Below are 27,301 nucleotides of genomic sequence, written 5' to 3'. Positions count from 1 at the left end.
TACCATGTAATGTATAAAGTGTAAAATATTATACTAAATCATTATATATAAATGATTATGGTGTATTTAATCTTCTTTCCTTAATTACTACATATATTCTATGCTCACAGTATTTGTCAGCTTGCTATATAATGAACTTAAATCAACTAACCCATCATGCAATGCATTTGCTTCCAATTTTTTGTGATAAACTAATAGATAATTGAGCAAATAAACATCCTCCAAAGTTTCAATAAAAATTTCCAAATTTTTCTTACAATTTTCGTGGTTTTTATTCAATTTTTGTCGATATCGATAATATCCCGATATTTCCATCGAAATTTCTGTGTTTTTGGACTACCGATATTTTCGATACCATCGATATTTTAGACCTTGAACCCTACCGTGGCCCCCGTGTATATCCAAATTAAGTGTGTGTTGAGTGTCTCACCTAAAGCTTCACATGGCTCACTCAAATAGATATTTTGGAGGTTTTGAAAAATATGTGGTCTTTGGTAATTTTTTTTTATAGGTTAGAGGGACTTTAATGATGATTTCAAATACCACTTTACATTAGCCAATTTTGAATCATGGTATATATACAAACAAAAGAACCTGAAGACAGTCCAATGATCAAGTGGGAATTGTAAAGTTGGGGGGCCATAATAGGAAATACAAGTATACAAAATGCTTAAATACTCAATAGTTACATGTCTAGAGATAAATATATTTTGAAAATCTTTTTTTTTTTTAATACATAAACACCACCAAAAGTACATTTGGTTATCGTAGCCCACCTCTAACATCGTGGCCAAACGTGTTACGTATGCATACACTAGTTTTAGAATTTTAAAGACACAAAAGATGTGTTTTTTGATTTAAAGGGCTTGTGCATCAGCTTAGTGTGTTGATTGCCGGCATATTCTTATTTAGAGGTGTCAAACGTGACGGGCCTACCCAGACGACCACGAGCCTAGCCCGCTTAAATGAGGCACCACACAGCGAGCACGAATATTAATAGGCCATGCTCGGCATGGCACGTAAAACTTGGGCAGGGCGGGATCAAAAATGTGGTCCAATTGACCGGCTTGGCCCGAGCCCACTTCAAGCACGGCTCAAGCCCGGCCCACTTAACATTTTTTTCTTTCTCAAAAATCAAAATGCAATAATTTGACATCTAATGTCATTGTTTATATGTTTTTTTTTTAATAATTAGAAACATATATTCGATGTCTTTCATTTTAGGGAAATTACTTAGGTCCTTAATTAATTAAAAATATCAACTACAAATTAATTGAACAACATTGGACTTGATATCTAATCAGTACATATGACATATACGCTTATCTTATAATCAAAGCAAGACATTTCTTCACATATAAAATAATAAGTTGTTTAAAGATGAAAAGTTGAAGTGGACTTTGTGGAGTTGGACACTTTTTACCTTCTGCCCTTTCATATTGTTTGGATGTTTGATTAATTAAAGCTTTCAAATAGTTCATCATTTTTTGCCTCTAATTATATTTTTAATGTTTATAATTCGAATTATCTAATGGGAAAATAACCAAGTGAAAAAAAAAATTCAAATTAAATGGGTTGGTTCTTGGGCTCGAGTATGGCACAAGCCTAGCCCGGCCTGTTTCAATGTGGACATGGGCTTTGGGTTGGGCTGGGATCAATGATTCTACTAATGGGCGGGCACGGCACGACCCGATAAATTAAATGGGCCGGCCTGGCATGGCACGAAAACATTAAAAGCACAAGTTTAAATGGGATGGACCAACTCGGCACGGCCAGTTTGACACATATATTCTTATTGTAGGGCTGCCGGGAGATTGACATAGGTGGCGGGTGAAGTCTGTGATAACTAAATTGTAACACCCCGACTCCAAATTTGTTTCCTGTTTTAATTAATTTAAGTGAAACTACGAATTTACCCTTGGGATATGGGTATTTTGGTCATTTTCTTATTCGGAAGGAATTTGGGAATTTCGGCTATACCATTACGTAAGTCATACTGAGATGAGTCCGTAAACACGTTGTGGGCTCAAATTGGAGTTGTAATGAGAGAGTTATGATCGAATGAAACTCAGTGGCATAATCATAATTGTTTGGAAAAAGGATTTTTGATAAAATTCAGAAATGCCCTCCTTTTTCTCTCTCTCTCTCTCCGCAAGCCTCCCTCCCCGTCTGGTTTTTGCACAGCCGGTGGCTTCTCAAAGCCACCGCCGCCACCACAACCAACAACCTGCCTCGAGACCGGTCTTGTTCGGACCGCCATCTCTCCCCTTCCTTCCCGACTAGCTCCGCTCTTGGAACCGCGAAATCTGAAAAAGAGCTCAAATCGCGCTTTGACAGAATTTCGCCGCTTCGTTCTCCGTCGTCCGCTGCCATTTTTGGCGATCCGTATGGAAATCCATATATTCCTCGAGCTCTAGCTGATGGTTGGGTAGGATTGCATTCATTTTGAGTGTAGGTAGCTTGATTTTGAATTAGGTTGGCGGCTACTGGTTTTGAGTTAGCAATCGCCACTTCCGGTCAGATTTCTGGGGTATGCCAAAAACAAAGTGACTCCAAATATAGTGTTTCACCTAGGTAGGAGTCTTGAGCAGTGGTGTGGAGATTTTTCGTCGCTGAATTTACTTACACCCTACGCACTGCCGCACGTGTGTCACGAGTGCGAGGATTTGCGGATCTCGATTCTGACGTCGCTTGAGTCTCGAATGATATTGCCTATTATGCATTATCCGGGTTCGACAGGTTCGGACCGTTGGATTGACTCCAATTTGTTATAGCTTAATTTGGACATCCTTAGGACCGTAGGTCCGGCGGATCGTGAAACGGAATTCCATATACCGGAAATGCCAACCCTAGGGCTAGCGATCGTGAGCGATCCGACCGTTCGATCTGGATCAAACTTGCAGGACTTGTATCCTAGACCTTGTAGAACCTATATGAACTTTGGATCGAATTTGGAAGTCGGGCCCCGCGGGCCCATTTGACCAAGGGTGGGTAGTTTGACCCAGGGTTGACCGTGAAACTTCCTAGGTAGTGTTATCTTCCTAGGAAGATTAAAATGACCATAGTGACAGGTCTTGATGTTATGTGGGTTATGGGGGATTATCAGATGCTAGATGGTTGTTAAGGTGTTTACAATTTTAGAAATAAATGTATATAATTATGTGTGTATACGAAGGTATAAAAGAGTATAGATTGTCAGGTTTGAAGTGCTATACGCACTACCCTTTTGTACCCCCAGTGATTTTGAGGATACTGTAAGTACCACGTTGTGTTTGTGAGGTCGCATCCGCGAGGATTTTCCGGCATGTTGATGAGCCCCATATGCGGCGTTGGTAGTAGTACCGGCATATGGGGAGTTACTATGATACTTGTGAGGTCGCACATGTCGTAGGAGTATCCAACGTGTTGACAAGCCCCGTATGCGGCTTTGGTAGTAGTATCGGCATGGGGAGTTACTTGTGATACTTGTGAGGTCGCACATGTCGAGGAGTACCCAGTGTTGAGGCCCCATATCGGCTGGTAGTAGTACCAAAGCATATGGGGAGTTCCGCGATACTGTGAGGTCGCACGTGTCGTAGGAGTAGCCGGCGTGTTGACAAGCCCCATGCGGCGCTGGTAGTAGTACCGGCATATGAGAGTTCCGTGATATTGTGTTGGGGTCGCGCGTCGAGGAGTAGTCGGCGTGTTGGCGAATTCGGCGTTAGTCGTCATCCGCATATGGGAGATATTGATATTGTGTTGAGGTCGCACGGTCGAGGAGTAGCGGCGTGTTGATGCACCTCATGGCATTGGTCGCCGACCGCATATGGGGATATTGATGTTGTGTTGAAGTCGCATGTGTCGAGGAGTAGCCGGCGTGTTGACAGACCCATATGTGGCGCTATGGTCATAACCGCATATGAAGGGATTATGCGGTATATTGATGAGGTCGCAGCGTCGAGGATTATCCGGCGCGGACAAGCCTATCCGTGACTTCGGATGTTCCGTATGGGGAGATTTTGTGAGTATTGTTGAGTTGTGATTTAGATAAAAGGGTTTTAGAGAAAGAACTACGTGTGGCTTAATCCCTTAGTAAGGGTACGTGCAGCCTAGAATAGCATAGGTGCAGCAGCGGACTAAACTTGTCGTTGGTCCTAAAACTTGTTTGGAAATGGGGCTTGATTGATTAGATTCTTATTATTTCGTTGACTGAGGGAATGTTGTTAATTTGTGGATTTCGATTTTGTTAGAAGGTTAAAACCTCGCATATCAGGTATTTGGGGAAGTTATCTCAGGTTGAATGTAGTAGACGTGCATAAATAAATTTGAGTTTGATATATTCATTTTTGATGCATTAAGTTGATTTAAGAACATTGTTGGCGTTCTGTTAGAATCATTTGAAGGCGGAGGCCGCTTATATAAATTGTATGAAATTATATTGTGCATGCTGCCGGTTGGGTTATAAAATGTGTTTTATGCAGGTTGGAACTTTGGGGAAAGTTCAAGTTACATGGGAGACCCTTTTTGGAAAAAAAAAAAAAAAAAAAGAAATTGCAGTTTAGTAAGTGGGCCCGACATCGGGTGATGTCGAATTCCACAGATTCGTCTCGAGTTTCGGGAAATTCGGGGTGGGTCCTATCACAAATCCTTGGGTGTGTGAGTAGCAACACTCAATTTTAAATCATATGTAGTTGGGCCTTTGGCCCGTTATCTCTTGAGTCGAGTTGAACAGGGGAGCCTTTGCATGTTATGGACTAAAACTCGAGTGACCCATTATTCTTTACATAGTGTCTAGTTGAGAAACCTCTTAAACATGTTAGTAAGCATTTTCCTGTGGAGTACAATAATCAAAGTAATCTTAATCTTAATCTTTCCTTCAAAAAAAAAAAAAGTAATGTTAATCCAATTTCATTTTTCTTGATGATTGTTCAGAGGCAACTACTAGTATTTGTAGTTTAAGTATTTAAAAGTATTTATAATTGCACTTGAGGTCGTGTGTTTGGTTCTTCGTTTTTTATGGAAACTATTGAACTTCATCCATGACCATACACTACTACGTTTCACTATTTGCGCGACGAAATATTGCACGACGAAGAACAACTCGTCACAAAACAATACTTGCGCGACGAAAATATATATTCGCCGCTAATACACTGAAAATTTGCGCCACCAAACCTTTTCGTATTACAAAATGTATATGCGCGATAAAACAAATTTTCGTCGCAAAGCGAGTTAAAAAGCGGGGAATTTTTTAGCGCGAAACATTTGCGCGACGAAATATTGTCGCTGAAGGAACAATGCGCGAAACACATCCTCCGTCGCGCAAATAGGATCCCGATTTAGCGCGATGGAAAGACGTTTCGTCGCGTAAGAGAACAAGAGATATTTTATTTTTTGGCGCCAAAATGACCTAGGTGGGATATTTTTTTTTGCGATCGTAATTATTTTTCGTCGCAGTAAAGTTCAACGTTACGCAGCGAATATCTTGTTTTGCGCGACGGAATTTTGTTTTTTGCGCGACAATATTGCGCGAGTTTGCGCGACGGAAAGTACCAGTCGCGCAAAAAGTTAGATGTCGGCAGGTGTTTGCGCTGACGAAAAAATGTGTTTGCGCGACGAATAATTTGACGGATTTTGCGCGACGAATAAGTATGTTCGTCGCGCAAAGTCCTTCTTCTTCATATTAGAATTCGCCATTGCAGAGCGTAATGCAAAAACAAAGCATTCTCGCCTCCGCCTCTCTCTCAACCTCTCTGCTGCTGGGATTTCAATACATTGATTGGGTAAGTATTTTTCGTCATTAGTTTAAAAGTATTAATTTAAGTTCGTACTAAGGTTTTTAATTTGTTTTCGTTAGGGATATTCGAATTAGCGATTGGTGGAGAAACGATTGAGAATGTATTTTATTTGTTTTATATATGTTTAAAATGTTCTTGTGAAGTTATATTTATATTATGTTGTGCGTAACGTAGTACAATCTGTTGTGATGTACGATGTTAATTGAAATTAACTTCGTGCTTTTATTTTTATGTTTAGTAACACTTAGTTTCCGCGTTCGAGATTAGTTGGATTTCGTGCATGGATGCATATTGCATGACTGCAGTCCAATTAATTCTTGAATTGTCCCATTATTTGGATAGGTTTGGTAATGCATCTGTTGTCACGTAATCTATGGCTCTGAGGATTAGGTTTCGATTGTGGATATTTCGTTGTCATCTCGATACGTTCTTGGGTGGTACATAGGTATTTATACCTATGGCCACCTCAAGAATGGCGAATGTCGAAATTCATCCACGTCAAATCTAATCTCATGTAGTCGTAGGTTACGTGGCAAGGTGAGTATGCATTCCCGAATGGGATAGGACCCTTACCGGAGGCATAAGGTGACATTATTTGCCCTGAAACCTAGGTTGCAGCGATTGTATATGTCGACGCATACTGCCACAGTACATGAGATGGCATCAGGGAAAACGGGTAGACGATGATGTGATGCGGCATCCCGCAGATGGGAGGCATGGAAAGAGTTCGATCGAACGCTTCCGCAGTTTGCTGCTTTGATCCCCGAAATGTTAGATTGGGACTTGCCACTGACGGATTCAATCCGTATGGGGTTCTAAACCAACACCACAACACTTGGCCGATTTTCGTATTCCCATATAATTTGCCGCCTTGGAAATGCATGAAAAAAGAATACATGATGATGACTGTTTTGATAACTGAGGATCCTGGGAGGTCAATCGATGTTTACTTAAGGCCGCTGGTTGATGAGCTGAAGGATTTATGGACAAACGGTGTTCGCACGTACGATAAATCAACTGGGAAGATGTTCACTTTGCGGGCAGCGCTTATGTGGACTGTGAATGATTTCCCAAAGCATATGCAATGGTTTCTGGGTGGAGCACAAAAGGTTATATGGCATGTCCTGTATGCAAGGAAGATGTAACTTCTGGTTGGCATGCTGGAAAAGTTTGTTACCTTGGTCATCGGAGATGGTTGCCATGGGACCATGAGTGGAGGGAAAAAGATAAAGAGTTCGACGGGAATCTGGCGTCGCCTTAGACCCAGAATGGTCCTGATGAGATATTGGACCACTTAACCGGTTGGATTTTGCTCTTGGGAAAACAGTTAGTCGTATCAGACCTTCTACACATATGAACTGGACGCACAAACCTATGTTTTTTGAGCTCCCATATTGGTCGAAACTAAAATTGAGGCACAATCTAGATGTGATGCATGTTGAGAAAAATGTATTCGACACATTGGTGGGCACGATTCTAGATATCGAGGGGAAGACAAAGGACACGATCAAAGCTCGTCTTGATTTGGAAAGAATGGGCATACGAAGGGGTTTATGGATGAATAGGGATAATGATAAAGCTAGAAGGGATCTTGCATTCTTTTCTATGAAACCGAATGACAAGAAAGAGTTTCTAAAGTTTGTATCGCAGTAAAGTTTCCGATGGGTATGCTTCTAATATCGCACGTTGTGTGAATGTTGATGGGTAAATTTACGGACTTAAAAGCCATGACTGCCATGTGTTTATGCAACGCCTACTTCTGTTGGTATTCGACACCTATTGCTGGAAGATGTAGTGAAGCCAATCATTTTGTTGTCCAGATTTTTTCCCAACTGGCGGCGAAAACTTTGCGAAAAACGGACATGTTTCAGTTGCACCATGACATTGTCCAAGTCCTATGCAAGTTTGAGATGATATTTCCTCCACTTTCTTCACAAGTATGATGCACGTGATGGTTCACTTGCGGAAGAGGCATTACTTGCTGGTCTGTCAACTATCGCTGGATGTATCCAATAGAAAGGTATATAATCATTATCATTTGTGTATGCATCATTATCACATGCTTGCTAATTTCAATCATATCGTTTTATTTTGGCAGCTTCTCGAGAGCTGAAAAAAAGTGTACGTAATGCATGTGGCTTGAAGCCGAAGGATCAATCGTAGAGGCTTGGGTTCAATATGAGTAAACGCTTTTTTCTGCGGAATGTATTTAAAAGATGTGAGACGGTTTTCAATCGTCTCGCCGCAATCATGATGGAGGTATGAGAAATGAAAAACTTTCTGCTTTTGCCCAAAGCGCCACGACCCTTCTCGGAGATCCTGGACCAGCGGAGAGTCGTTTTCTAGAAATGACATGGAGGTAGCGCATTGGTTCGTACTTGAACAATTGTGATGAGATCATGGGATACTTATATGAGCATGAAGAGATGATGAAGCGAGAACATCCATCACATTTGGTTGCCCAGAAACACCGTGAATTGTTTCCACAATGGTTTTTGGATTACTGTAAGTTATCATTTTGTTATTTGAGAAATATAAATTTTGTTAATAGATTTTGTCGACTCAACATATGAATGGTTTTGTATAATATTAGGTGAATAAGTTGAAATCATCGAATTCCCCAACTTACAGCTGATGAGTTATATAACTTGGCGCTTTGGTCCATTCAGCGTGAATTGTTCTCGGGTTGTAATGTCAACGGTGTCAAATTTTTGGTCAAGCACGAGATGACAAGTTGTGTACGCAAAACAGCGGTGTCCATGTCCTGTGGAGGCGAAAGTACGGATATTGATTTCTATGGCAAACTCACAACTATCGTCGTGCAATTGCTTTACAAAGATCGATACCAAGTGATCATGTTTAAGTGTCGATGGTTTGACACCAACCCAAATAGGCGGAAGTGTTAAAATCGATCATGGCTTACTATCTGTGAACATGAACAGAACTTGTATGATGGCGACCCTTTATATTTTGGCAAACATGGCAACACAAATTGTGTATCTAGATGACCCTAAAGCCGGGAAGCGGTTGGAACGTTGTTCAAAAGATGGATCACGAGGAACGTGTATGCTATAGTAACTAGACCTAATCTGACAACAACGCCAACAATGTAGCTGACCAACGCTTAGAATCTTCAATGGAAAATGATGCGAAACACTTCGAGATACTAATGTTATACAAGAGCCATTTCAAATACAAGGAGTGTCTTCAATCGAATATCGATTCACCAATTACAATTGACCTCGGTGATCTTCCGCGATATGATGTTGCAATGGTCCCGAGCAACGACGTATGATGTAGTTATAGGGAGGTGGAGGAGGAGGAGGAGGAAGAGGATTGGGGACCAAAGTGATGATAGCAACGATAACGCAAAGTTATTATAGTTCAGATGATGAATGATTAATTTTATTGTAATTTTATTATGTTAGTGGACATATTTTGTGTAATGCAAATGTTTTCATATATGTACTTGTTATATCCAAACATTATATATGATACTAAGTGAAACATTATTAAAATAATTGTAGTTATAAACCATTGGTAAATAAATATAGCCAACTAATTTGTATCATAAAGTTTAAATTTATTTTCACAAAAACTTTAAAAAATGAAAACCATATAACCAAAAAATGAATACAAAGAACATAAGATTATCAACAATCCTTCCATTCGAAATCGAAAGAAAATATAATAAATCATACTTTCATACAAGTAATTATATGTAATGTATAATACTTGATTAATAATATGTGAATGCAAATAATCTTGCGCGACGAAAGGCATAATTGTCGCGCAATTTTTGCGCTGACGGATACTCGTGCGCAAGATACTCTATAAATTGCGCGCGACAAATAATATCGTCGCGCAAGTATCTTTAGCGCGACGAAAAATAGCCCCGTCGCGCAAACATATACATATATATATATTCTCTGAATTATACACACGTATATAGTTGAAATTGTGATCAAGTAGTTCAACGTATTCACATAGGGTTAAACATAAAGATAGCTGTAAAAATCATCAAAATCAGAGTCAAAATAACCGTGTAAATCATGACTTTTCGCTTATAAATAAACGCTTTGTCCTTGTTACTTGAGCTCTGACATGTTTTTTTTTTCTCATTTTGACGATAAGATCTCGTAAATATAAACAAACATATTTGTGGCTAGATTATCAAACTAGTTTCCTAGAATGCGATATTGCATAAAAACACAATATTCATAAAAACTCAATAATTTCTTTATACATTCCTTCACCAAACATACGATTATGTGATGTCTTAACTGTAAATATCTGAAATTGAAGATCGAATTACATCTCTGTATTCATATAGGGTCAAGAACCGCACTTGTATAAAAATTTTCAAGATCTGAGCTAAAATCACCGCTGAATCGGGACAATTTGTTTATAACCGTCGAAACGCTTTGTCCCGTTACTCAATCTCTGAATGTTCATTCATTATGATTTTTGACGATACGATCTTGAACTATGAAAAAGAAGATTGCCGGTTGATCATTGAAACTAGTTCGGAGTTCGAGCTTAGGGCTTAGAGTACAGGTTTTAGGGTTTAGGGTACTAGGGTACGGTTTTGTGCGACGAATAGACACTTACGGCGTCGCGCAAACCATATGCGCATAAACCAAGTCCATTCGTTGCGCAAAATCATTAATAATTCGCCCCCTCTCACCCAGACTTGGTGAAATTTTTTATCAAAAGCCGGTTACTATGCGACGAATACCGTCCATTAAATCTGTCGCAAAAATCAATGAAAAATTTCCTCCTGCCGCTTCCAGACTTAGTGAATTTTTTTATCAAAAGTTTGCGCGCGACGAACACACGTCCGCTCGTCGCGCAATCTCATTGAAAAATTTCCCTCCCTCTCCGCTCCAAAGCCACTTAGTGAAATTTTTTATCAAAGCGATTTTACGCGGCGAACACACGTCCGCTCGTCGCGCAATCTCATTGAAAAATTTCTCCTCTCCGCTCCAGACTTAGGTGAAATTTTTCATCAAAGCTTTATTTAACACACGTCCGTTAGTCGCGCGCAATCTCATTGAAAAATTTCCATCCTCTCGCTCCAAGACTTAGTGAATTTTTTTCATCAAAGTTAGCCGATTTAGCACACCGTCCGTTCGTCGCAATCTCATGAAAAATTTCCCTCCCCTCGCTCCAAAGCCTTAGTGAAATTTTTTCATCAAAGCTTGCGCGAACACACGTCAGTCCGCTCGTCGCAATCTCATGAAAAATTTCCCTCCTCCGCCTCCAGACTTAGTGAAATTTTTTATCAAAGCCGATTCTATGCGGCGAAACACACGTCCATTCGTCGCGCAATCTCATTATTGCATTGATTTCCCGCGCAGAATCAAATCCAAAATTTAGTAAAATTTGGGCGTATCTTGCGACGCGACGTGAGTTTTTCGTCGCGCAAGGTAAATCTGTCACAACTTTGCGACGAAATCAAGTTTTTTAGTCGCGCAAGTCAAATTTTTATAATATTGCGACGAAAAGTTTATTTTGCGCGCGCAAAGTCAATAAGTATTCAAAATCGCGATCTTCTCCTTCTTCCCCATTCTCTGAAACCTAACCCTAAACCTCCCAAATCTCTCCGCCGTGACCTCAGGCCTCTAATCCGCCCCAAATTCAGACCACCATCCGCCACCGTCGAACCGTAAGCTTCTCCGCCGTGCCCGTCCATCCTGCGTGAATTGCTGCCGTTTAGGCCGAATCTCCGCCGCCGTTGTTCTCTCTCCTCGGGGCACCAAATCCGCAATTGAGGTATGCTTTCTGGGCTATTTTTCATGCTCTAGCTGATGGTTGTGTAGGTTTGATTCATTGTGTGCATAGGGTAGTCAATTTGAAACCCTAGGTTTCGGCCGGTTTTGAAATTGAAATTCGCCACTTAAAATCCGTTTTTCGGGGTAGGTCCGAGAACAAAAGTGCCTCAATTGATGTTTTCAACCTAGGGTAGGAACCTTGGCCCTTAATTTTTAGGATTTCTCCGATGATTGTTATCGCTAGGGCACCCACGCCACGGCGCGTGTGGTGGCGCGTGGTAAATCTTGTGCCATAGGGCATTTTGTCCCAAAGGCAAACATTTCGCTTATATCACGGCGCGTAGGTGTGCTCGGATTGGAATTAGTTATCGTTTGAGTCTCGAGCGGTTCGAACCTATTGTGCGATTTTAGGGTTTGATATGTTGGACCGTTGGATCAGCTGAAACTCACGTATGTGGTACCATGTATTTATAGGATCGTTTAGGAATCGACGGATTGTGGATCGGAGTCGGATATCTAAATCGCAAACCCTAGGTCAAACTATGATTTTAATTAGTTAGTTCAATTCTTTACTGACATTGTATGTGCTACATTGGATTAATGAAATTGTGCGATGTCAGGACTTGATTAGACGCGTAAGGGCGTGACGCAGCTACACCGAGTTGAGCCCGCTCACAGCGGTATCATTGCACCGCCATCGCCAAAGACTGATGGAGCAGACCACGTGCATAGCTGGTCCTGGGGATCGGCTGCATCATCATCTTCTTCGGTGGTGCAGCCTCTTAGTGCTAAGGCGGCGACACCGGCCCGCTACCACCAAACACCACATCAAATTATGTACGGTGCCTCTGGGCTTTCTGATAATACCCTTCCCCTTTCATTTTTTTAAACATTTTTAATTGGAATTTTATGGTTCAATTTGATTGTATATGTAATAATATTGTTATATTCCTTTGCGCCAAGAGGAACACCAGGGTCGTGTCGGCACCGAAGACAGCGAAGTCACCCGGTGATGACACATCGGATCGGATATGAGAGCAGCCATCGGGCTGCCGAGCGGCGGATTTGCATAGCTCCTTGGCCCACGACATTGGGCACGTCGTTCGGACCCATTGCCCGATGCAATGGAAGTCTTGGAAGGTCATACCTGACGAGATCAAGATGCAAGTTCGCGGCCAGTTGTCGGTATTTTTCCTATCTTTTAATTATTTTTCTTTCAAACTTTATATATTTCTATTACTTAATGTATGTAATCAATTTATTGCAGACATTTAACTTCGACTTAGAGGACATCAACGGGGAGACTTTGGCGTACGTCAACAGACTCTTCGGTGAGAGGTACAAGCAGTGGAAGAGCGACTTGCACCACCATTTCCAGAGCTTTGATGATCCGGAAGTCGCTCTTGGGAGGTTGCCCAAGGAGCTTGAGGCGGCGAGGATAGTTAGCGTCTCTGCTTCATTTTCAGTGCGCCCGATTATGGTATTCTTTTAATAATATTTGTTTAATGTTTATTTTATTTTTTATATCTCATTATTATTTAATTTATTTATAGTTCAATTATTATGTTTTATTTTTGTATATGATGAATAAAGCCCAAGTGAATAAGGGCAATAGGAAGAAGAAGACTCTCTTCACCATTCTCGCCTGTGCCCTTCTCATATAGGATGGATGCAGTGGTAAGAATAATATAATTTATATTTAATTTTTATCGTCATTATTATTAATTTCTTTTATTCATACTAATATTTTTCTTCTCTTGTTCAATTAAGGGGGGGTTGAAATTCCCAGTAGATCGACGTCCTTTGGTGACGTTTATTTCGACTGGGAATGAGTTGCGAGTCCTTCATGTAAGTATTATGTATTTTTAATTCTTATATTACACTTTCAATTTATATGCATTTTTGAATTTATATTTTATGTAATGTTAAACATGACGAGCGATGGTGGAGAGGAGCCAGTTGGTTCTTCAAGAGTCCGCCTCCCAACTTCCTCCGAGACTGATCGAGTCCCATGGATCCTCCATATGATGCCGGATTTCAGATTTTGACGCAGACGCTGGATCAGACTCTCGGAGGCGGAGCGTATTATAGGGGATGGGAATGCCCGGAGAGAACTCGACCGCGGTCATCGTCAGCAGCAAACAACGATCGGTGGTTGTTGACATCGCTTGGTTGCCGAGCTTGAGGGTCGGATGTCGGTGATTCTAGATCCCTGCGCGTCCGGCATTCCAATCCCGAATTTTGCGCGTCCGACCTCGAGCCCGTCCCACCCCGAGCATCCCCAGCACACCACGGCCCTGCGACACCCATACCTCCGAGCCGCATGTGGCAGATGACCAAGTAGATTTTGGAACATTGTTTGATTAGTTTTTTAATTTTTATAATTACTTTTGCAATTTGTATACATTTATTTTATTTTATATAATAGATGTTTTCTTTATGATTAATTTTTTTTATTGTAATTTCATTTTAATTATAAAAAAACCAAATTTATTTTTTACCAAATTTATTGCTTTTAACGCGACGAAACGTAATCGTCACGCGCATAAAAATATTTAAATAACAAATCGACAAATATATTTTAATCTTGCGCGGCGAAATTTAGCTGCATAGTCATCGCGACGAATAAGATTTCACGCGCCGAGTTATATTGGTTCGCGCGACGGAAATTTCGTCGTTTTACTGCGACGACCACTATTTCGTCGCGCCAAATATTTGTGCACGGGACAATGAGGTCGTCCCAAATGTTTTTTGAAACGAAGTTGTTATCGTAGCGCAAACTGCGCGACGAATGACATTTGTTCGTCGCGCAAATCCTTTCTTCACGAACTTTGCGCGACGGACGATGCGCGACAACCTGCGCGCATAATGATGTGCGACTAAAATCATTTTTGGCGCGAATATCCTTTCGTCGCGCAAAGACTAAAATGTAGTAGTGATAAGAGAAAAATAAAATAATAATTCAGAAACTAGATAGTCAACTTATAACTTATAACTTAGTTTTGAAACCTTTATTTTTGTAGAATGCTAATGACATTGCCATTTCTGCTAGAACGTGTACAATACTATCATTGCAGTACGAAAAGTTTGCTAATGCCATTGCCATTTCCCCCACTTATTTTTATATATTATTTATATATTATTCGATGCCCAAAATGATTTTTGAAGCTCAATTGGCTTTCATTTGATCCAACTTCCATTTACTAAATGTGGGACTTCCACACTTATAAAGACGTCACTCTTTCTTCTTTCTACCAATGTGGAACAAATGTTCTTAAATTTCATTCAACTTCCAACAAGCAATCCTTGTGACGAGTGTGAGTGTTCTAGAGTTTGTCTCTAGAAAGTAAGAAATAGTGCTTGTAAGAGTTGGTCTTTCTTTTGAGAGTTGTCTTCTTGTAATATTTTATGAGTCCAATACAAGTAATTTTTTTACTTATTTTGCCTCCAACAACTCTATAATAGGGTTGTGTACTATAATTTTCTCAACATGTACATGGGATTTTCTATTCTGATTTCAATACTCGTCAGGATGATAGCAGATGCGAGGCATACCTCTTTATGGTGGGCTCCACCATGCGAAAGATAAGAACCAAACCCATAAGCACAACGGAAGACAACCATATCCCGCAACCGCTAGTTTCCATACAATATGTATGCTGCAATAAAAGAAAAATTAATTAATTTTTTTTTGAATCCATGCGGAGTGAAATCAGCATAAATTGAATGCCAAAAGTTTCATTGTAGGTGGAAACGAAAGTTTAGTGGGTGGTATTTGCAAAGACTTGCCATTTCCATTCAATGGCATGTTGTAAATATCTCAAATACGGTGGCTGCAAGGTTTTCTTAACTGCCCGCACAGTTGGCTTGGTGGACCTCAATTGATAAGATGAAGAATGAGGACTGCATCCAATGGGCACTATCGGACCTATATCTAAGAATTCCTAATTATTTTTAGATTGCATATATTTTTTTATCGAAACTTAATTTGTTTACTTTCAATTGAAGTCTTGAAGATTGCATATATGTACAAATATATACCGAAGATTATGAGTTAATTTGGGTTTGTAGACATATGTTTTATTTAAGTCAAGGTCCATATTTGCAAGAAGATAATTGTAGCTTGTGCTCCGTCTTGGATGGGAGGCAAATTTGAAAGGTTAAGTGGACATCGAAAGGCACAATTACCAACCATCTCAAGTCAAGTCAAGCCGAGTCAACAACTGCAAGACAATAGTGAGAAAGAGTCTGGTGTGTGTTGGAAGGCAAATCACCATCTCAATTCTCAAGTCTAGTCAAGATTAATAGTTGCTTGGGAAGAAAATTATAAAATATTGGGCCAAAATTCGAGTAGTTCCACTTAGCTTATCCTAAAAAAATTTCTCCAATATAAAATTAGAAATTATTGAAAAAGGAAAAAAGTGATTATTTGATTTGTATACTCCTTAGCATGAAGCTTGTTTTTGTCTATCAAGTCAATCAATAGAGTGTGATCCAAACTAATTAAAAACTCAAATTTATTTAATTACTTAAGTCAAGTCAATATCTAGCCACTTAATTGCATCATGGAAATTACAATTAGTGTCTAACTTAATTTCTAGCAAGGTTTACAAAGGACTCACTAGTTTAGTGGTTTGGAGGAAATGCAACCTCCAGGAAATGTCATCGGTTCAAGTACTAGCATCCGTATATAGTGTATATGAGTTTAGTATGCTATCGTCCCTCTCAATAAAAAAGGTCCTTTAAAAAGACAAAAAAACAAAAATTGTAGTAGGGGTAGCTATAAATACATGTAATTTTGGCTAAAAGTCACAAATAAAGAGTTGGCTAAAGGTCACAAATAATCCATGTAATTTTGTCGAAGAACACGTATGTATCACGTGTATAGGTATTTACTTTTTTGTTGTTGTACAGTATCACTTAATAAATTGGAAAAATGTTAGCACAAGCCTTGGGGCATGATTTTGCGACAAACTTTGAGATATGCAGCCCAAAATTCCGGGTTTATTTAAAGGGAAAGTTAGAGTTATTCCAACTTACTGGGTGAAATTCAATAAGAAAAGACTATAATGTCAATGAACATGATATGCATGGGGCACGAATGATTTATATATATATATATATCCCTTTAGGTTTTCTTTGTTTTTCCTTTTGTTTTGTTTTTAATTTTGATTTTTTAAAACAAATGAAACATAAAGGGACAAATAAATTTGAATAATGCTACTCTTACCACATTTGTATACCACATCCTTATACCATTTTATGTGGCAGCTGAGGTTAAGATTAAGATTGATTAGGCCCATAATTCTGTAGTGGGCAATCACGAATCTCCATAAATGGGTATGAGTGGTTAAGGTGACCAGCTTGTCGGAACCACATAAAACAAAGCTTAACCTCGGGGCCCTGTGAAGCGTTAGGTGTGGGCATCGAGGATCGAAAGCGGAACACCGAACCGAACCGGTGAAAAAATTGATTGACCAAAAAGTCAACAAATCGGACCGAACAGGTTCCAATTGGTTCCAGATTCCTAGTTTTACACCACATCATGCCCGGACCGGTGGTCTTTTTTTTTTTTACAAAATTTTAAAATCTAATGCCATATTTTAAATTTTATAATCACTATTTTTCCAAGTTCAACTTCAAAAAATTTCTAAATATATGAATTGGATTATTTGTTAATTTTTAAGCCAAAAAAATAAGTTATTTATAATATAAAAAATTTTAAATATTTTTTTTGGGGAAAAAAATTAAATTAATAATAAATTAATAATCCGGTTCAAAACCGGAGAGGAACTGGTCATAACTGAACCGGCCAGTTTTTGAAATTTTTTTTGCCTAAACCAGAGCGATTAAATAGTAATGATTCCGGTTTGAGGTGAGACCCGGACAACGCCCACCCCTATGAAACGTAAGGCCGAGACCGAAGCTCAAGCCCGCATTATACAGAAGTGTTTTTGATAAAAACAATTTTACAGGTTATGAGCCATTCACACATTCAGTCTTCCAATACGAAACTTCCACGAGTCTTCCTCTCATCCATTTATTTCCACAAGTCTTCCTCTCATCCATTTATTTCCACAAGTCTTCTCATCCATTAATGCACTAGTGGAAATAAAGAAAATCCGATGTTCTTATTTGGACACTCTTTGTGGGTTGAAGACTTGCAGCATATGAAAGACTCGAACAAAAATCATAAACACAACCAAAGGCAACAACATTTAGAACCAATAATAAGAAACCAAGAATAGTAGCTAGGAATTAACTATAAAGTCAATCAATTTTATGCGTTCCAAATTCATAATTCCAAGATGCATTCAATTACTAGCAGAAGCGCACGTCATTGCTGGGGTCCATTACTTGTCTGCTTCAGTCAAGGAGAAATTTGAGGCGGAATACAATAATGTGGGTGTGACGCACATATATAACTTATAAGTAAATAGGGTTTAGGTCATCCTTCATTTTCATTACTAGTACTTCTACTTCTTCCTCCTCTCGTCTTGATCTTGATTTTACTAAACATGGTCGACGGAAGATGCTTCGAGTTCAAGTTCCTTCATGCATTTCTGGTGCTGCTTTTGTTGCTGCACATGAATAATCCTTCCATTGGATGCATAGAGAGGGAAAGGGAAGCACTCCTTGCATTCAAACAAGGCGTCGCGGATACCGACAATCAACTCTCTTCGTGGGGAAGCTCAGAAGCCCAAAATGAAGATTGTTGCACATGGGAAGGAGTTGAGTGCAATCTAACTGGCCATGTAATTGAACTCATGCTTCGTAACCAGTCTTTGCAAGGTATCATGATTTGTCCTAAATAAATATGATTGAGTTGGTCTTCTTCTTACATAAAATACTCCAAAGTCTCATGCTACTGTTCATCTCTATATCAAAACCACTATATATTGTGCAAAATATATGTCGACCTTTTTTTTTTTGGCCAATTATATGTAAACCTAATTAACAACCTTTTTGGAAGTGTAGGTTCAATCCCTGATGTTTGGGGCAACATGAGCTCTCTGAGATACCTTAACCTCTGTGAAAACCAACTCAAAGGAGGGTTCCCAAATTCCTTTTCCAAGTTATGTAGTTTGCAAGTATTGGTTCTTTCCAATAATAATCTCACTGGACAATTTTCGGAGCTCGTTCAAATGTTGTCTAAATGTGCTCAAAACTCATTAGAGCATTTGGATCTCTCTGACAATCGATTAAGCGGAAGCATACCCGAAAGTATCGAGAAAATGGTACGGTTGACATCATTACACCTAAGTAGAAATCAATTAAGCGGAAGCATACCTGAAAGTATTGGGAATACGTCGTTGACAGAATTATCTCTCTATGGAAATCGATTAAGCGGGAGACTACCTGAAAGTATTGGACAAATGTCCAAACTGGTGTATCTGAACCTCGGTATGAATTCTTTGGAAGGAGAGATTTCAGAGACTCATTTTTCCCAACTTTCCATGTTAAAGACTTTGGATTTATCCTCTAACTCGCTAGTTTTGAACTTCCATTCTGATTGGGTTCCTCCTTTTCAATTGGGTATCATAACACTGGGGTCTTGTAAGATGGGTCCATTTTTCCCAAGATGGCTTCAAACTCAGAACATCCAAATCTCCCTTGATCTTTCTAATGCAGGAATTTCTGACATCCTCCCAAGTTGGTTTTGGGATTTGTCTCGTGAATCGGTCTTCATAGATCTCTCGCATAAACCAAATTAGAGGAAAACTTGAAAATTCAGGATTCGAGTTTGCAACTTACCCTAAAGTAAATTTGAGTTGGAACCAATTGGAAGGTCCCATCCCTTCATTCTTGTCCAAAGCGTCGTTTCTAGATCTCTCCAATAATCAATTTTCTGGGTTGACTTCTTTCTTATGTGCAATCAAGGCTAGTAATTTAACCTTTCTAGATCTCTCAAGCAACCATTTATCCGGGGAGCTTCCGGATTGCTGGAGGCATTTGGAAAAACTTCTCTTTCTTGATTTAAATAACAATGGCTTTTCGGGAAAAATTCCTGCCACAATGGGCTATTTAGTTTCTATCAGAACACTGAGACTAAATAACAACACATTTGTAGGAGGGTTGCCTTCATCCTTGGAGCATTGTAGAGATCTAAGAGTTTTTGATGCTGGAGAAAATAAATTATCAGGGTCGTTACCTGATTGGTTAGGGGTCAGACTTGAAAAATTGGTTATACTTATTCTTCGGTCTAATCGTTTGCATGGAAGTATGCCATCCCAATTATGCTATTTAAGGCACATTCAAATTTTGGATTTCTCCATGAACAACATCTCTGGAACAATACCGAAATGCCTCAAGAACTTGACTGCTTTGGCTCAAAAGGGAAATTCAAATCCAAACATCTCTTATATTTACGAAGGTGAGCGTGGTCCTGGGCAATTATTTGAAAATAGTTTTGATGATGAAGCATCCTTAATATGGAAAAGAACAATGTCAAAATACAAAAGTACTCTGGGGCTCGTGAGGAGTATTCATCTCTCCAGTAATAAATTAACCGGAGAGATTCCTAGTGAAATTGGTTACCTTGTTGGGTTGGTTTCTTTAAACCTATCGAGTAACCGGTTAACAGGTCAATTAACTCCAGAGATTGGAAAGTTGCAGTCATTAGACTTCCTTGATTTATCAAGAAACCATTTGTATGGTAGAATTCCAACAAGCTTTACTCATATACACGGTCTTGGTGTCTTGGATTTATCATACAACAACTTATCTGGTAAAATTCCCGTAGGGACTCAACTCCAAAGCTTTGATCCTTCTGCTTATGCTGGAAACCCTTTACTTTGTGGACTTCCACTCGAAAAGAATTGTAGTTCTCCGGAGAAAACAGGTTCAAATGAGCACGTGGTTAGTGATCAAGAAGACAAGGACGCGATCGTAACGCGAGGATTTTACATCAGTATAGGCCTTGGGTTTGCTGTTGGATTTTGGGGAGTTTTTGGCACCATTCTACTCAACAGGTCATGCAGACACACATACTTCAACTTCTTGAATGAATGCAATAATTGGCTTTACGTGAAGGCATCAATCCTCAGGGCAAAGTGTGCTTAATAGATAAAAGGTAAGTAGTACTCTCTCTCTCTCTCTCTCTCTCTTATTTAACTGGTAATTGTCTATTTTTAGGAGCTTGTGCACCTCAGGAGACAACAACTCGACAAGCTTCAGTTGAAGAGTGCAGACGCCATGGACAACTATGTTATATGAAGTTTCGAGCTACCTATTGGCATAGTACTTATGTTTAATGCCATAACGTTCTTGTTTCATTTGGCGTTTTTGTATTGTGTTCAGATAATTAATAATATCTACTGCAAAAGTTTGTTTTACTTCAATTTGATATTTTTACACACTTTCGTCTGCCATATGTATGAATTGTAACCACTTAATTTCAAAATTGCACAATGCCTGCACTACTGAGAAATTGTCAATCAATACATAGGAAGAGGCAGGACATTTTCTTAGGGGATGGACTATAAAGAATCTCTGTCTCGTAAAAGCACAAGCAAATAGCAATGGAAATGAAGAAGGCAAAGACAGAGGAAAAACAGGGGGGAGGATATTGCTCTCGGCACTGGTCATGTTACTGAACTCCAGCTTGGGTACAAGTCTTTGCAAGGTAAGACGATTAGTCTTAATTAAACTGATCCGGTTCATCTCTTTCTTACATAATTACTCCAATTTCTAGCTAGTGTTGATCTCTCTATCAACCGCGGTTCGCAGTGCAGGTTTAATCCCCAATGTGTGGCGCAACATGAGCTCCCTGGCAGTTCTTAACTAAGAAATCATACCTAGCAAGACTTTTTCTATACTCTACACCAATGTCGGCAGCTTGAAGTGAAGACCTAAGTGTCTTCAATTTCAATCACTCATTTAATGCAACATGTCTTCCTCCAAAAGCCAAACCAAAACAAGAACTTGCTGCCCCATTTACTACATGGGTCCCACATGGGAATTTTACCAATCTCAACATAAATGCCTCAACAACTTAATCGCTCAGGCTCAAAATGGAAATTCAAGTTTAACCATCACTTATAACTATACAAGTGATTATGGAGATGGGACTTTATCTGGGAGTTAGTTGCTAGTTATGATGATGAAGCATCCTTAACAGTGTGTTTGGATGCGGTAAAATAACTTGGGATTTTAATAAAAGTCGGGATTTGGAGCGTGGAAAAGGGAAAGTTCGGCATTTGGCAAAACCAACTCAGGATTTGCCAAATTACACGTTGAAACTATCGTGGGAATTGCACATCTAAAATCCCGAGTTGAAATTCCATGGTAATAGGTGGAATTGTACAATTCCCAATAGAGAGGGAATTTTCATCTTCTGCCCGCCAAATCTCCTCTATAACCTATCTTCTGCCCGCCAAAATATTCATCTTCTGCCTACCAAAATTTCAGGAATAACCTATCTTCTTCAAAGAGGACAAGCTTGCCATGGGTATTCTCTTGATGGTGTTCTGTAAGTTTTCTGGTGAGTTTCAGTTTTCAATTTCTTTCCTTGTCGTTGGCCTCTTTTTTGTCTGCTATATTGATTCTTTTCATCCATGGAACCAAGGTTCTGCTTTTGTTTTATTTCTCCTCTCTGTCTTTCAATCTGACAAGAAGATTTGCTCTTTCAATCAAGGTAAGAGTCTCAACTATCCAGACTCATATTTCTCTGTTCTTCCCAAACTCATCTTTCTCTGCTCTTCCCATGGCTGTACTTGCTAATTTTGAGTTCTCTAGTTTTCCTTTTTCAGTTAATTGAATCTTGTTTACAAGATAATAATTCTCTGTTGTTCTCCTTGTACTTGCCCCTGCTATGGGCTTGGTTGTGCTTTATATGTTAACTCTTTGTTTGTTTTTTTTTTTTTTGTTTTTGTGGGTTTACAAGTGCATCTGTGATTGTTTTATTTCAGTTTGTAAGTGGTGAAAAATATGCTCGATTTATATGTTTTGTGAGAGTTGGTTTTCTGTTTCAATATCACAAAGAAGGTGGGAAAGTGTTAAAATTAGTATAAACGTTGTTTTCAATCACATTGCATATTGGTATCAGAGTACTTATTAAATGCAGACTTTGGACTTTGTTTTGTTCCTTTGGTTTTGGTTCTTTATTTTCATTTGTTTTAGTTGTTTGGGTTCTTCCCTGGTGTCCTTTATTATTTCTGGGCTATTGGATATGTGTTAGTTGTAACTGATAATGATTGCAGTCAATGTTTGACATCTCCTGGAAGTTTGAATGTGCTTAATACTGGTTATGGTGAGCCACCTTACCTGTATATAAAGTGGTATTTTGATTCTCATTGCATAAAGTCACAACTGTCATGCTTGCCTAATTATATTTTGGTCTCAGTAGAACAAAAACCATGAATGGAATAGAAAGATTACGTGGCCATTCTTCTAGCCTTAACAAAACACTAGGTAACGGCTGGAGTTGGGAAAGATTATAATCAATTTACTTCTCAAGTGTTATCCAAGTACTAACACTGGTGTATTATTTCTCAATTTGTTTGGGTTCTTCTCAATTTGTTTGGGTTCTTCTCTGGTGTGTTACTTCTCAATTTGTTTGGGTTCTTCTCTGGTGTATTATTTCTGGGCTTTTGGCATAGTTTGCCATTTTGAGCTATAACCTGTACTGTTATTAGATCTCTATGGTTGAGTTTGTGTTCTAATCAGTGTCCAATACCCACAATGACTAAATTTTCTGTATTTGATCTGATATAAATTTCTTCCTAGTTAAGTAATGAGACTGCAATGCATTTGGTTTAATTTGCTTGTCAGGTTTGATATCATAGAATTGTGTGGATCATGTAATCCCTAGGCTTAATTTGGTCATTCATTTGTATTTATTTAATTAGTCTTCAATCTAATTTAGTCTTAACTCTTTATGCACGGGGATATGAGGATGCTGACAGGTTTGGTTCCTTTTTGGTATCTTGCTAGCCTCTTTTTTTACGTGTGTTGATGCCGAGTCATATTTTTTTTAGGTGAAGTAGATTGCTTACATAATAAAATTATACACATATAAACAGGCATGGCTAGTGATGATGTAGATAACTTTTTGGCCCATTTAAGTCGCAAGCGTGCTAGAGACGAAGAAGAAAATGGCAATTATTCTTAGTACCATTACATGTATCATTGCCATTGTTGGAGCATGGTATAATGAAAATTATTTGGTTAAAGAGCCTTCATGTGATTGGGATGAAGAAAGGCGATGTCGCTTAAATCGTTTGTATAATGGGAAGGAAGTTGATTGTATTGAACAACTACGAGTTAGCAAGAAAGCATTTCAAAGTTTGTGTACTATTTTGCATGAAAAGGGTGGATTGGTTCGGACAAGAAATGTTTCAGTTGAAGAATCCGTTGCTACCTTTTTAAATATACTTGCTCATAACTTGAAGTTTAGGGTCATTGGTTTTGACTATTATCGTTCTAAGGAAACCATTAGTAGGCAATTTAATAGTGTGTTGCGTGCAATGATGAGAATTAGTCAAGAATATTTGAAACTTCAGCCATGTGATATTGGTGGTTCAGAAAGAGAGAAGTGGAAGTGGTTTGAGGTAATCTTATAACTTTAGGAAAACTATGTTCTTGTTATAATGTTACCACTTATTTTAAAATTATTTTTGTTTTTTCTTCTTCTATGTCATTAGAATTGTATTGGGGCACTTGATGGAACTCATATTCCAGTAACGGTGTCTGCTGAGGATAGACCAAGATATCAAAATAGAAAGGGCGATATTTCCACCAATGTTTTAGGAGTTTGTGATCCAGATCTAAAATTCATCTATGTACTATTTGGATGGGAGGGTTCTGCTTCTGATTCTCGTGTTCTGCGAGATGCTTTGGCCAGGGATAATTTGTTTCAAGTTCCAAGTGGTAATTTTTTATACTAGTTGTTAAATAATCAAAAACTTAGGTATAAATAACTAACTTTTGTTTTAAACTATTTATATTGTAGATAAGTACTATCTTGTGGATGCCGGATATGCTAATGGACCTGGTTTTGTAGCACCTTATCGAGGAACTAGATATCACTTAAATGAATGGATTGGAAACAATCGTCCCGAAAATTACAAAGAGTTATTTAACTTGCGTCATTCAATTGCAAGGAATGTAATTGAAAGGTCATTTGGGTTGTTGAAAAAGCGATGGAGTATACTACGTACACCTTCATTTTTCAACATAAAAACACAAACTAGGATTATAAATGCATGCTTTGTGTTGCATAACTTCATTCGAATCGAGCAACACAATGACCATGTGTTACAAGATCAAGATCTGGAGTTTTTAGCTTCTGTGGATCATGAGATATCAAATCATTCTACAGTAAAGGGTAACGCAAATAGGATTACAAGTGTTCAAGTCACTGATCAATGGACTACTTTCCGTGACACATTAGCAATGCAGATGTTTCTTGATTATCAAGCACGAGGCGCCACTAATTCATGATTTTCATTCATTATATATTAATTGAGTTGGAACTGTCTCAAGTTAAATTTATGTATGGAGTTGTAAACATTTGAATAATGTTTTTTCTTATAAGTTTTAATACATGTGTACTCTTCTTTATTGATCGTTTTTTTCTTATTATTCAGCTTTATGTGTCTATTTTGTTATATATGTTTTTAGATGCAAATATATGTTGATCATATTTATTATTAATATTGTTGTTATAATCATTTTAAATATATAAGATGGCAGAAAAAGTAAACAAAATAAAGCAGAGGAGAAGAAAAGACAAGCAAATTAATGACACGGAAGGAGATGACAAAGCCAATTTTCGATGGAATATACAAATGGAGCGTTCATTAGCGGATATACTTAGAGAAGAACGTCATATCGGTCACAAAGGAGATGGTGGTTGGAAAGCAATTGCTTATAACACAGCTGCTGCCATATTGTCTGCACAATTTGATATTGAAGTAAGTGCTGATAACATAAGAAATCGTGTTAAAACCTGGAAAAGGTTTTATGGTATAGTCAGTGATATATTAAGTCAGAGTGGATTTAATTGGGATGCAACAAAGAAGATGATCAGTGTAGATGAAGACAATGTTTGGGATGAGTACGTGAAGGTAATTTATAATGTAATTGTATCTTTTTGAATGACTAAAATTGTGGTAAATAACATATGGTTAACTTTGATTTTTTGCTTGATAGTCTCATGAAGATGCTAGAACTTTTCGATTTAAAGTGATTGCAAACTGGGATGATATAGTGGATTTATGTGGCAAAGATAGAGCTACTGGAGAGGGTGCTGAAACATGTGCAGAAGCTGCTGAGGTTATGACTTCTTGAGAGTGATCCCAATAATATTGTTGATTTGGAAAGTGATACCCAAGGTTTTGAGAGTTGCCAAGTTGATCATGTTTCACCCAGCTCTAGTTGTCCAAAGAGAAGAAATCAAAATCCTTTTGATATTCCCCCACCAAAAAAAAGAGGTACAACTAATATTCTTGCTGATTCAGTGGCTAAGATGGCTTCATCTTTGGAACACTTTATCAATTCTACAACACAAAAGCTTGATCCAACAGAAGTATATAATGAAGTCATTGCAATTCCAGATCTTAGTCCAGATGAACAACTAAAGGCAATGTCTTGGTTTATAGAAAATGAGAAGCAGTTTCTCATGTTAAAGACAATTCCAACTGAGAGAAAGAAGGGAATGGTGTTGATGTTTATTTCACCAAGAGCGTAGACACATTTTATATTCAGTTGACATCTTTAATTTTTGCTATTTTGTTGAAACATTGGTTGGGATGATTAGCTTCATTTTTTTAATTACGTGATTTATGTTTATTTTTTAAATTAGACAAGCTACAGTTGCAATTCTTTACATTAGTAACAATTGAGGTATGTGTTGTTAGACAATTTTTGTACTGCACAGGTCTTTCTAATTATATATATAATAATAATGTGTTGAACTATGCTAATTATTCCTATCCAGATTTTATATACAAGACTGTTGTAAAAAAAAATGTTGTTGGTTCTAAGTAAATTCTAATTTTGTGATGTTTGGAATTCTGTGATGACTATCCAAACAGGTGAAATTGTAATTTCTGTCATTTCTTAAATTCCGCATATATGACATCCAAACGCTGAAATTTGCAATTGACGGAATTTTTAAATGATGTAATTGAAAATTCCGTCATTTACAATTTCCATGGAAATTAGAATTACTTCATCCAAACACACCATAAAGGAATAATGTCCAAATACAAAGGTACTCTTGGGTCTTGTAAGGAGCATTCATCTATCGAACAATCGGTCAGCTGCGGATATTTTTATTGAATCAGTTATCTTGTTGGGTTAGTTTCTTTAAACCTTTCGAGAAACTTTTTAACATGTCAAATAACTCTAGAGATTCAGAAGTTGCAATCACTAGATTTCCTTGATTTATCAAGAAACCAAATGCATGGTAGAATTCCAACAAGCCTTTCTTAGATACACGGTCTTGGTGTCTTGGATTTATCAAACAACAACTTATTTGGTAAAATTCCAATAGGCACTCAGCTTCAAAGCTTTGATCCTTCTGCTTATGCTGGAAACCCTTTACTTTGTGGACTTCCACTTCAAAAGACTGGTAGTTGTTTAGAGGAAACATGTTCAAATGAGCAACCTGTAGTTAATTAGTGATCAAGAAGAGAAGGACGCGGTCACGTGGGATTTTACATCAGTATTGGGCTTGGGTTTGCCGTTGGATTTTGGGGAGTTATTGACATTTTTGTACTATATTTCAGATAAAGAATAATATCT

The 27,301-nt window shown here is 38.4% G+C and overlaps 1 protein-coding gene and 1 pseudogene across 2 annotated transcripts; both read left to right on the top strand.

Annotated features, from left to right (window-relative positions):
- The first annotated feature begins 18,619 nt into the window (after nucleotides 1-18,619).
- On the top strand, nucleotides 18,620-20,743 carry LOC148917289 (receptor-like protein EIX2). Its single transcript, XM_089053668.1, is given in 2 exon segments — nucleotides 18,620-19,254; nucleotides 19,256-20,743. Coding segments are annotated over 2 exon segments (1,917 nt in total). The 5' UTR covers nucleotides 18,620-18,696; the 3' UTR covers nucleotides 20,615-20,743.
- A 953-nt stretch (nucleotides 20,744-21,696) lies between these two features.
- Nucleotides 21,697-26,353, top strand: LOC148917288 (uncharacterized; annotated as a pseudogene). The gene is made up of 3 exons (XR_016127505.1): nucleotides 21,697-22,187; nucleotides 25,240-25,620; nucleotides 25,706-26,353. The product of XR_016127505.1 is annotated as an uncharacterized LOC148917288 (transcript).
- The last annotated feature ends 948 nt before the right edge of the window (nucleotides 26,354-27,301 follow it).

The sequence above is a fragment of the Prunus mume genome, linkage group LG5, assembly GCF_029339155.1.
Source record: "Prunus mume cultivar Tortuosa linkage group LG5, ASM2933915v1, whole genome shotgun sequence".
In the NCBI taxonomy this organism is placed as follows: domain Eukaryota; kingdom Viridiplantae; phylum Streptophyta; class Magnoliopsida; order Rosales; family Rosaceae; genus Prunus; species Prunus mume.
The sequence above is the reverse complement of the archived record's forward strand: the minus strand, read 5'-3'. Positions and strand labels throughout refer to the sequence as shown.